Source organism: Bison bison, unplaced genomic scaffold, assembly GCF_000754665.1.
Source record: "Bison bison bison isolate TAMUID 2011002044 unplaced genomic scaffold, Bison_UMD1.0 scf7180017864366, whole genome shotgun sequence".
NCBI lineage: Eukaryota > Metazoa > Chordata > Mammalia > Artiodactyla > Bovidae > Bison > Bison bison.
In genome coordinates, this window is record NW_011494938.1 from 1737538 (window position 1) to 1750293 (window position 12756).

General features: G+C 37.1%; 1 protein-coding gene across 2 annotated transcripts in view; it reads left to right on the forward strand.

Annotated features, from left to right (window-relative positions):
• The first annotated feature begins 2347 nt into the window (after positions 1 to 2347).
• The window catches only part of THUMPD2 (THUMP domain containing 2), a 39485-nt gene continuing 29076 nt past the window's right edge, over positions 2348 to 12756 (forward strand). For both annotated transcript variants that reach the window (XM_010855559.1, XM_010855560.1), the window contains exons 1-4: positions 2348 to 2491; positions 7952 to 8087; positions 9422 to 9825; positions 10730 to 10807. In XM_010855559.1, coding sequence (XP_010853861.1) covers positions 2366 to 2491; positions 7952 to 8087; positions 9422 to 9825; positions 10730 to 10807 — 744 coding nt within the window. In that variant the 5' untranslated portion in view covers positions 2348 to 2365. The remainder of the gene's footprint in view (positions 2492 to 7951; positions 8088 to 9421; positions 9826 to 10729; positions 10808 to 12756) is intronic.

Genomic DNA, 12756 nt, shown 5'->3' on the forward strand with positions numbered 1-12756 from the left:
TTTGCATTTCTCTTCCTTGGGGATGGTCCTGATCCCTGCCTTCTGTACAATGTCACGAACCTCCATCCATAGTTCTTCAGGCAGTCTATCAGAGTATTAAACATTAAAAAATTGCAAATTATCGGAGCATAAATTATATGAGTTGATATCAAGAGATAAGAGAGATCAGTAGGGGCCAGGTCATGGCAGTGCTGCCCAAAGCAGAAGAAGAAATAACTCCTGCAGCCTCAGGCTGGCCAGCAATGTACTCTCCTGGATAGAACCACGGCTGACCCAAGGCTGCAGAGTTTTAGGACTGAAGTTTGGAAAGCTTATGTAACCTGACTCCATAAGAATTTTCACAATATGTCCTAGCGGACCATGAGCTGGGTAGGGGGCAGGGCAGAGTGGAGGAATATCCACTTACTGAACTTGATATCCTATTGTGAGGAACAGGAGACACACTTGATAGAGAGGCACATTTAGTAGTTTCTGTATACCTGATTTATATAACTACAGAGCTAATTTAATGCTGCTTATTAAATAATATGAATTCTAGTCTTCAAGTGATGTATTCATTGTCAATTTAAAATTCAGAGTTTAAAAGACACCTCTTCAAATACTGTTAAGAGAGTCAATCAAATCAGGTGGCCCAGACTGTATAGTTAATTTAGTGCAGAAATATTACCTCTTTTATGAATATAAAGACATTTTGGTGGAGCATGGAAATGTCTGCTCTTGGGCCTAGGAATTCCCAGTTTGGGCCCAATGCTTGGAGAAGACAGAGCCTGGTCCTTATCTTAGGAGAGTAGTGGGGAGGGATGGAGATGAGGGGAGGGAGTTGGTAGGAATGGAACAAAGCTCAGTATGTACAGTATAAATCAAGACTTAGGTTCTAGCCTGAGCTGTGCCCCTAACTCACTGTCCCTGAGCCTCTTTAAGCATCAATTTCCTCTATCTGAAAAATAAGAAGATGAACGAGATGATAGTACATCTCCTTTTTAAAAAATATTTCACATCTTTATTTTTAAAAGTTATGTCAGAGATATAATTTGTTTTAAAGTTATGCTAATGAGTGCGAGCCTGCTACGTCTCTTCAGTCTGTGTCTGACTCTTTGCGATCCCAAGGACTATAGGATGCCAGGCTCCTCTGTCCATAGGATTCTCTAGGCAAGAACACTGGAGTGGCTTGCCATGCCCTCCTCCAGGGGATCTTTCCCACCCAGGGATCAAACCCACCTCTCTTATGTCTCCTGCATTGGCAAGTGGATTCTTTACAACTAGCACCACCTGGGAAGCCCAAGCTAATGCATATCATATTTTTTTTATTGCCTGTTTATATTATTATAGTCAAAGATTAAAAATAAGAGTACACTATTTATACTCTTGCTGCTGCTGCTGCTAAGTCGCTTCAGTCGTGTCCGACTCTGTGCAACCCCATAGACGGCAGCCAACCAGGCTCCCCCGTCCTTGGGATTCTCCAGGCAAGAACACTGGAGTGGGTTGCCATTTCCTTCTCCAATGCATGAAAGTGAAAAGTAAAAGTGAAGTCGCTCAGTCGTGTCCAACTCTTCGCAACTCCATGGACTGCAGCCCACCAGGCTCCTCCGTCCATGGGATTTTCCAGGCAAGAGTACTGGAGTGGGGTTGCCTTCTTATCCAAGTTCCAACTTCTTATCCAAGTTCCGACTTATTGTTTTCTCCAAGGTACAACAGAAAGACCTATTACTGATGTATCTTCCTTTGTTATAGTCATTTAAAGAGTAGCAGTCACAGATGTTATAGGGAAATCATTTTTAATGCTTCATTTTCCCACCTTAAAAAGTATTGATTTGAAAATATTATTCATTTATTTTATACACCAACAATCAATCGTTTGGAATAGGATGTCTCATTATTAGCACAAACCAGTAATCTTATCCCCTATCTCACTACCGGGGAAGAACTGAGGTAAAAATCTAATGGATATTTTAAGCAACGCCATCAGTTATTCATTCCCTCCAGTCTTTCACATTTTATGTTGTTTCCTATAGTCATCATTCACTTCTTTAGCATAGCGAAGCCATGCTATCAGAGGCAAAGATGTGCCATGAGAGCATCTGCTAAGGATCTACCAGATGAGTGGCAGTCTTTATTATTCCCAGTTATATATCCCAATCACATCCCTTCCACCTGCGATTCTAAATAATTCCAGATGCCTAATCAACGAGGTTCCAATCAGTTAACCTAGGAGACCCACAGGGCCCCTCTCAGCCGATCAGACCTTTCTGGGACCTTCCGGCCTGGTTCGCCCTTGGCTACACCCGGCCCTTCGGCCCCTGCGCGCCGCCTCCGGGACCTCGGGGCCGCGCCGCGCGCACCCGAGGCCACGTGACCCCGAACTGCCATGGCGGTGGTTCCCGGAGGTCCCAGCTCCAGGCCTGCAGCGGGCGCCCAGTTTTTCTGCACCGCGGGCCGCGGCTTGGAGCCCTTCCTGATGCGGGAGGTGCGGGAGCGGCTGGCTGCCACCCAGGTGAGTCGGCCTCGCAGCGAGCCGGGGCAAGAAGCAGGGCGGCCCAGGCCCCGCCCCTGGCCGTGGTCCCTCCCCGCTGGGGTCGGTCCTCGACCCTCGAAAGTGACGCGAACCCCTCTCTGTCTGACCGCGAACCCACAGAGGCGACGGCCGGGCCCTCGGAGTTCTGCTGGCAGGTCCCTTAATTACTGCCAGAAAGACCCGCCAGCCCTTTCCCCCTACACATGTCACTGTCACGGCTGAAGGTTTTTTTTTAAAAAAGAGCTATTGATGTGAGTTACTTCCTAGATTCTTTAAAGAAAAATGTTTGATAGTGCCTATAATTAGAATTAGACCTGTAAGAATTCTTTCTCCAGCTTTTAAATGCAAATATAATCGTCAGGTTCAGCTATTTTTGTCAGTTTCCTGACACTGTGTTTATCTCAGGACTGTTGGGAGGATTCAGTGATAAAAGTTATGTAAAGTACAGTGTAAATCCGCAGTAAATAGTAGCTAGAAAAATACCCTAGGATGCCTCAGAGAAGGAAGTTAGCAGTTGCTGGTATTATTACACTGTTAATTTCGATGAAATGAAGAAAGTTGTAAACATCAGTTTACCCTCTAGTACATGCTGAGCCTGTTTCTTGAAAACAGGGAAAGGATGTAATAGAAAAAGGCTCCAGTGTCTTGATGGGATTATATATGACAGTGTAAATGATGTATTTTTGGAAAATGAAAGCTTATTGAAAGAAACTGACCACTCCACTCCCAGGACTCCTGAAGTGTTGAAAGCTCACAAAAGGAGTTTCTGTGATGATGATTGGAGAGAGGACAGAGAGGATCATGAAGAATGACATCAGTCTTATTAGACTAACTGCCGTTTGTGGTTTTAGTCACCGAATGTCATAGAGTGTTAAATGTAGCTAGTCTGAAAAAGCAACAATATAATAGCAACTGCCGACATGGGTTAAGCATTTAATATGTCAGACACTTAATTTTCACAACAACCCTATCTTTTGAGGTGGGCTCCACATTTAACAGACATGGAAAATGAAGCACAAGTAAGTCCAATAAAATATTCACATCATGGAACCAGAAAATGGCAGAGCTGGGATTCACACCCAAGCTATCTGTGAAATCAGACATGTTATCATATTCAACCCAGGCAGGTTGGCACCTGGTTCCAGGTCCTTGAACACTGTGAAGCCATGACATCATGCCACGCTGATTTTTTTTTTTTTTCAAATATTCACTTAGAGTTCTTGGTATGAAAAATAGAAGGCTTGACCCAATCTGCGTATGCTTCAGTATTAGAAAACTGACCTCTCTGCTTGTTCTCAGTGTTTGCCATTTGCACCTCCGTGGTGTACTTTCACATGTTCCTCTATTTCCTATCAATTGGAGTCATATAAGTTATAGCTGGCACTTGGTCACGTTCAGGTTTGATTTTTTTTCCTCCGGTGTTGGGGCAAGCCTCTTTATAGGTTCCTGGGTATTTTTAAATACTTACAGCATATAAATATAATATATACTCTAGTATGCAGTGTGTAGCATACCTTAAAGAAATGTATTGGGTAAAATTAAGCTTTACTTTGTAATTCTGTTTAATGTGTTAAATACTGTTATTATAAAAATAAAAGTAGAAACAGTAATCTTGAAGATAAAATTCATTGTAGTAGAGGTGTCTGCAATGCCAGAGAACCAGGAGGCCTGGTCAGTTAATTAATTAGCCTTTATAAACCCACATAGCAAAACAATTAGCCCACATAGTAGGGTTAAGCAGATAGTCGAGTTCTTTCAGTTATTTCATTTAATGGGATGATTGCATAAGGTTCTAGATTCTATGCATTCCCTGTAGATTGGATACTTTTTAAAAAATTAAGTAAAATATATATTTTTAATTCTCACTTCTAAAATGAAACACAAAAGCTCACACCCCACCTCGGTCCTTCACCTAGCACTTAAAAATTAATTCTAAAATTAAGTGGCATCTGTAGAATTAGGAAAACTTTGGTATCTCCTTATTACTGTACCTTACCTTTTTGCCTTGGCTTAGGCTTTTCATCTTTGCATTAGATCTGACTCCCTAAATTTTAAAAGAAAAACAAAAATACTAACTGCTTAGATATTATAGCTGACAACAGAGCTGTTTTTTCTTTTAATAAAGGCTGTTGTTTCATCTTCTGAAGTGTTAGACATAAAACCAGTTGGTTTTAGACACTTTTAATGATTTAATTCCAAATGGTAAAAACAGATTGGATATATAAATAAATTTTCAAGTAACAAATACTAGTGTGAAATAGTCTAAAATGCCACAGTCCTCCCTAATTATTGTAATTGAATATGATCAGTTACAAACAATAAACTAAAGAAAATGAGTAACAGTAGCTTCAGCAGTGTTTGAAATCATAAATACCAAAACTCGTTTTTCTACTACTTTGAGATAGAATACTTTACAAAAGGTGAACTATTAAAGCACTTGCATATATATGATTGATTCTCACAGTGGCTATTTTACCATTTCATAAACTACTTTTTTTTTTTTTAAACTTTACATAATTATATTAGTTTTGCCAAATATCAAAATGAATCCGCCACATTCTGATTACATGCTCATTTCTTATAAAAGGAATGTAGGCCTAATGTTAATTTTTTTAAAATAAACAGAATAAACCAGTGTTGGTATTGATTTTTAGAATGTATTTAACATTTTAAGTGGCTAAACACATATTTTTCTTATGATTGAGCACCCCAGTAGATTAAAGGACCTTTTGCTGCTGCTGCTGCTGCTGCTAAGTCGCTTCAGTTGTGTCCGACTCTGTGCGACCCCAGAGATGGCAGCCCACCAGGCTCCCCCGTCCCTGGGGTTCTCCAGGCAAGAACACTGGAGTGGGTTGCCATTTCCTTCTCCAGTGCATGAAAGTAAAGAGTGAAAGTGAAGTCGCTCAGTCGTGTCCGACTCTTAGCGACCCCATGGACTGCAGCCCACCAGGCTCCTCCATCCATGGGATTTTCCAGGCAAGAGTACTGGAGTGGGGTGCCATTGCCTTTTCCTAAAGGACCTTTTAGGTCCTCTTCCTCTTAATTAACTTGATTTTCAGTCGAAAAAATATTTTGTTCTCCACACCCTCCTCCAATAAAATATTTTTAGAAGTTCATTATATAAATTATCTCCCTTGATACTCAAGTAAATGAGAAAAGATAAGATCTTTGTACTATTAAATAATTAATTTAATGTCTAGACTGGTCTAGATGTTTGTATCAGTTTATTTATAAGACTTGAATCTTAGAACCATAGATTTACAGTAAAATATTTATTTCAGTTCCCCCAGAATCTTAACTGGCTATTTCATGTGATGGCTTAATATCAACTATACTTTTAGATCAAGTAACAAAATCTAAACTTCAAAAAAACTTACCTTTTAAAACTTTGTTTCCAAGTTCTAAGCATTTTGAGGTATATATTCAATTTTGACTTTAGTGGGAAAATGTCACCTTTGTAATGAGAAAGAAGTAAATTGTAAAAACCAGAAGTTCTTGTTTTAGTTACTTCATTATCCCCTTAAATATTGATTCCTAAACATTCTTTCATTCCCTACTTCCTCCGTCTGTCTTAGGTACATTGCTAGTACCTAAAGTCTTTGGAGTTTTTAAAATTTATTTGTTTTTCCAGCTCTATTTAGATATAATTGATATATAGCATTATTTAAGTTTAAGGTGATCTGATACGTTTATATGTTGCAAAATGATGACCACCATAGCATTAACTAACACCTCCATCCCATCATGTAATCAGCATTACTTTTTTGATGTGAACATTTAAGATCTACTCTTTTAGCAACTTTCAGCTAAATAATACAGAATTATTAGCCAAAATCACCATGCTATACATCAGAATCCCAGATCTTGTTCATCTTAAAACTATAGAAGTATTGGGGTTTTAATTGTCATCAACTTAGGGCTTCCCCAGCAGAGATTCTTCTTCATCAAGCTAGAGTGTAACTTTAGAAATTACCATCCCAAAAGCTTAATTAGAACAGGTCAGATCAAACATACCACACACTTGGAGTTCAAGTTCCACTGAGTGGGAGCTGTCTGTACACATGGAACACCCCTGATGCCATGGTTGCCTCAGTCCTAGGAGATAACTTAAAACCATGTTAGTTAGCCTGAGGCCATTCCTAAAGGAGAATGCTAGGAGCATCCACATCCATCCTGAACTTTAGGGGGTTGGTTGACCCAAAAGGTTTAGGGTTCCATTGGCATTGAGCATCGTTTGCTGTACCTCGTTTGACTCTCTGAATCAGTGTTCTTTTCATTTTCCTTTCTTCTCTGACTTTGTCTACATATCTATCCTGTCTTTCAAGCCTCTTTCAGTTTGATGCATACTCTTGCTTCTATCCATTGTCTGGTTCCCGCAGCCAAGTGGTTCATTATTTCTTCCTCAGTAATCTGCTTCTCCCTCCAGCATCACATTCAGCACTCAGTCCTTTATGCCCCGTCCACAGAAATCTTTCTTCCAGCTAATTTAGTGCTGTCATAGTTTTCATCAGAAGTCTATAATGGTGAACCATTACCATCTGGGGTAAAATCGTTAACTGTTTTTCAAGCTGGGCCTGAGCCGCACCATCCATCCGCCTGACACCATCCAGTCAGCATCACACAACAAAGGTTGCCATGCTGTCTTACAGTTTACTTCAGCCAGATTGTCACGCCCACCTCTGCATTCTTCCCCTGCATTCTTTTGTGAGAATCCCTCTTACCAAATCTTATAGGATTCTTTCCCAAGACTTTTACTAATGGTGGCTTCCGTCGTTAGTAATGCTTATTGTACCTGCAACTTACCAGAACATTTATTAACATTTTACTTTTCTCCTGGGCTTAATGCAAATTATTGTCTTATACATTTTACATTTTAATTGTATGTCAGTATATGCCTTTTACATTATCATTCATCTGTAGGATTTATACTCTATGCTTCCTTGTAGACCATGAGGTACATGTTTAATAAATACCTACTGATTAGGTTAAACTTGGTCTAGACACCTAATTTGTCCTATCCATTTTGCCTTTCCTTTCCCCACTTTTAGTAGTTGTGTGAGATTTGATAATTAATCAGTATTTTGTGTTCTATTTTTTTTTAGTAGAGTGTACACAAAAACTTTCCAAAAAGTAACACAGAAAGATTATGGTCTTGGTCACTGATTATGTGATTTCATACAAATTATTTAACCACTCTAAGCTTTAATTTCCTAATCTATAAAATGGAGATGATAAAATCTACTTTAGAGGGTTGTTATAGGATGAGGGGGAAAAACGTAAACAGAGTGCCTAGGATAGTCTAATAAATAGTAGATACTTCAGAAATAGGCATTTTTATTATTGTTAGATGCTATGTTTTAATGTATTAAGGGGGAGGGAAGGGAAATGATTCTTAATCTGACATTGAACTACATTAATATCTATTTTTTCTATCTCTAGGTTGAATACATTTCAGGAAAAGTTTTTTTCACCACCTGTTCTGACTTGAATATGCTGAAACAATTGAAATCTGCAGAAAGGTTATTTTTGCTGATTAAAAAGCAGCTTCCATTTCCTGTTTCTTCTGTGAGTAAAGGTAGGTGTATACCTGTTGCTTTTACCTACGTGACATAGTGCACTCCAGAGTTTTTTGCTTGGCAATTAATATGTAGCCATTTCACATTTTAAAGAATCATTCATACCCCTGGGATCATTAATTTTAGTTATTTTTCTGTATTTCCTGAATATTATCACCTAATTGTGTTTCTTCTCTTTTACAAGTTTTGACCAATGTGTTGCCTTCCTTCTGAGATTTTAGTGTCCTAAGTCACATTTCTTCCTTGAGAATTATGATCAGACACCTTCTCTAAGGCTATATATGGTTGGTGCATTTATTTAGATTTAGGAGCATGTAATAACCCCAAATGCATTGATTTAAATAATTGGTCAGAACTTATAAATTTTACCTGATGAGTGATATAATTGGAAAATACTACATAGTAAAATTTCCTATTGTGAGGAACTTTAAATTGATAAAGCATTAAAGAGGGCTTAAGAGATTTCTTGTCCACTCCCTACTTTTATAAATGTGCTGCTAAAATAACGTAAAGATACTGACAAAAGCAAAAAAGGATCAGCTATAGCTGGATAAAACATTGCCTTAAACCTTATTTTGACTGCTGCTTGTGCACAAGAAATCATGTCATCACAGCCTATAATAAACTGTGTCAAGAGCAATTCAAATGGTGAGACATCAAGATGGGGCAGAAAAATTGTTAACAAATCCTCAGATATTATGTTGTAAGGTCAGTAAAACTTCATCCCAATATTCCACACACTTTCATCTTTAAAGAACTACAGTAATTACTCTTTGATCATCTTGATGGCTTTTGCTTATCAAGAAAAGATTACATTTTACTAAGCATGACTGCCAGTTCCTAAATTATGAATGAGTTGTATATCTGAAATGTTACTTTATGGAAGCTCATTTTATGATCTGTGCTAATATTTTGTGGTCTTAAATAGTCTCAAGATTCAGTTGCTCTGTTTTTGAGCTCTGTTTTGCAATTTACTCTATTTTTTAAAACTTAATTTTTTATATGCAAGATCAGCATTACTTTAAAGATCAACACACATTGTACATCTCTGTGTATATCGAAGAGATACATATGTTATCATAGGACAAATGATCTTGCTAAAGTAAATGGTAACTTTATAGGAATTTTAAAACAGGTTTGATGTTAAGTATGGAATACATGAATGAACTTTATTCTGTACAATATTCTTAAATTATATAAGTTCCAGATAAAAGGGAAATCAGTATTCATGTAGCAATTTAATAAAATTTCTTATTTTAAAGAAATAAAGGTAATGGGATTTGAGGGTGTGAATAGCTTCAGTAAAGGATAAACTGAGATTTTACTTATTTAGGAAAAATACTTAATGAACTACAAAGACTTATAAATGATGATCCTGAAAGTTGGTTGAATGCCATTTCAATTTGGAAGAATCTTCTTGAACTTGATGCAAAAAAGGAAAAACTTTCTCACAAAAATGCTAACCCACTCAAAAGAAAAGTGGGAGAAGATGATATCACTGCTAAGAAATTGAAAACAGAACAAATCCAAGAGCTACAAGAGACTAAGGAATGCCAGCTGGAAAAACAAATAGAAGAAAAAATATTGGAGCAAGGAAATTTTATCACTGAAGGAGAAAAATTTCAAAAACTTCAGGATGATGTCACGGAAGCTGTTGATACGCGTAACCAGACCAACTTAACTTTTAGAGTTTCCTGTCGCTGCAGTGGAGCCGTTGCAAAGACCCTTACTGCACAGGTACACTTGCCCCCCAGAGTGGGTTCCCATTTTCTAAAAGAATTAATTATTCTTTAGATCAAAAATGAGGTGAAAACTTCTCACAGAATACATAACCAGGCCCAGACAGATCACTCGACCTAATCGCACATAACTAAATCTCTTCTAAAAATGCGTTTTCCTTCTTAACTTTACCTCAGATGCTTAAGAGGAATACTGTGCCAGTCTACATAAAGACTTCCTTTTACTTTCTCCCTAAAAGTTTCCTTAAACTCATAGATACTGTTTACATTTGGAAATTCGAATATCATGGCCCTAAGCTTTTTGGCTTTCTCTTCAGTTCGGTTCTGTGTTGATCGAGTGGTTGCTCAGCACCAGGTCTTGAATGTGGGATCTTCCCAGCACCCAGACTGAGATACACAGGTGTACTTAAAAGGAGAGCAAACACCACAAAAGGACCCTGCAAAGTTTAGTGATATTGAGGGCATAGGTGTGGGTCCTTGGGCCAGTCTTAAAATCAGACAGACTCTTCAGTCTGAACCTAATGCTACTAAACGGGTACTTTTAAAATATACAGAATTGCCATAGCTAAAATAATTCATCTTTCAGTTTGCATCTATTTCCTGGAACCCAGAATGACCATATTTATCAGGCCACAATCTGGTTATTTCATGTGCCTGAAATTACAAGGAGAGAGATTACACACAAGTAAACGTCAATGCCATAAGATTTGTTGGGGTGGAAGCGGTACAATGCACCCTTATTGCCTTGAATAGAAAATGCTTTCATGTAGTATTTTAATATTGTAACCTTAAATTACCATCAGATAGTATGATTGATTTCCCTGATAGTTTTCTGCTTACATTTAAACTTAAAATTTTCATTTTTAGTATTCTTATCTTTTTTTAACCTGTTGCCTTTTCAGGAGGTAGGAAGAGTAATTGGAATTGCTCTTATGAAACAGTTTGGATGGAAAGCAGATTTGAGGAATCCAAATTTGGAGGTAATGAATGTTCATTTTATTTTATATGCTCATAACCTAATTCTTTAAAGACAATGCCAACTATTCTTTTTTTTTTAATTGAAATGTAGTTGACATAAAATATTATGATTCACGTGAATTACACAGTGATTCAACATTTGCATACATTATAAAATCATCACAAGTCTAATAGCCATCTGTCTCCATTCAAAGTTATTACAATACAGCTGCAATGTCAATAACTTTTAGTGTGCTTTTTAACTTTGCTTTAAAGTTTTAAGTCATGTCTACATGGATCCAGCAGTCTGATTCCTCCTTTGCAACAGAATACTGCAGATTCTTTTGCTAGTAGTTTTCACTGTGAAAATGTCTCATTCAAATTGAACTTTTGGAATGGAATTGTTTAGTCGCAGTTAAACTAAACACTAGAGATGCTCTCTATAATCACCATAATACATAACAAATATCTATAAGAAATTCTAGTTAATGTAAAAAATAAAATTGGAAAACAGACCTGTGTTAATAGTGGCTTTGTTAGGCTTGTGGGATTATTTTTCTTTCCCTTTTCTCTATTTTCAAAATTAATTTAATGAAGTTATACCATTTTTAATTGGAACAAAGTAAACACATGGGACAATGAATTCTGACTATAACAAATGTTCTTTAGTGTTTTTTGAAGACCGTAAGTTTGACCAGTAGTCATTTTTATGATTCATTAATTGGTAGATTATTTTTATATAGCTTTAAAAGGAGTAATGGCTAGTCAAACCAGAAGGCTTTGTGTTGTTTTCTATTTTGTTATTTGATATTTTTTGCTTTTAAAAAGGCATGCCTAGTGTATATCCTTTATTTCTGTTTTGCAAAATTCTTTGACGCTGAGAATGTTTTTATAGAAGCGTATCTTCTTTCATCTCCCCGTCTATGGTTTGCTTATCTTCCCTCTGGTTTCCTCCTCATCTCTCCCTGACTCCACCTCAGTGTCTCAGAACCACAGTTTTCTCAGTTTAGCTCATAAACAAATATATCTAATTGAATTCCTATCATCCATTTAATGCAAATAATAGCTATTGGTAGAAATAATTAACACAAAACAAAATTGACAACAGAATCACACATAGTAAAATCTGTGTGACCAAAACTGACAGAAGAATCAAATTTTAGCAAATTTTGTTCTGTACAAGTAACAGAGAAAACTTCATAGTGCAGAAAGCTGTACCTGATAACATTTGGTATATAAAAATATCAGTATATCATAACTTTAACTGTTAAATAGAAAAGAATCAATACCAATCAGTAGCTTTGCTAACATGAATAAGATAAAAAAAATTGTAAAGTTTAGCTTCAATGATCAAAGAATTAAACTAAATGGGATTCATTCCAGATTATTCTTTTCTTAGTAAAAGCTTATCAATATTGGAATAGTTCTGATTAAACTATATTAAAATACCTTTGGGGTAAAAGTATCAGGAGTCAAATGTTGTTGAGGTCAAAGAGCAGAGTTAGAATATCCCATAAACCTCATCAGGCTAAAGGAGTAAGATTCTTTTAAAATTTATGTGGGCTACTAATTTCTACTTGAGACATTTAAATCCTCATCATGACCTAACATGAGAACTATAGCTAACACTGCTGTGTGGTATAGGAAGGTTGTGAAGAGTAAATCCTAAGAGTCCTCATGGTGAGGAAATTTTTTTTCCCCTTTTTTGCTTTTCTTTTTATCTACATGAGAAGATGGATGTTAGTTGAACCTATTGTGATAATCATTTCATAATATACATGAATCAAACCTTCATACTGTATGCCTTAAACGTAGACAGTGATGTATGTCAATTATTTCTCAATAAAACTGGGGGGGAAATAACAGGAGAAAGATGATCAGTTCAGTTCAGTTCAGTCACTCAGTCATGTCCGACTCTTTGCCACCCCATGAATCGCAGCACGCCAGGCCTCCCTGTCCATCACCAACTCCC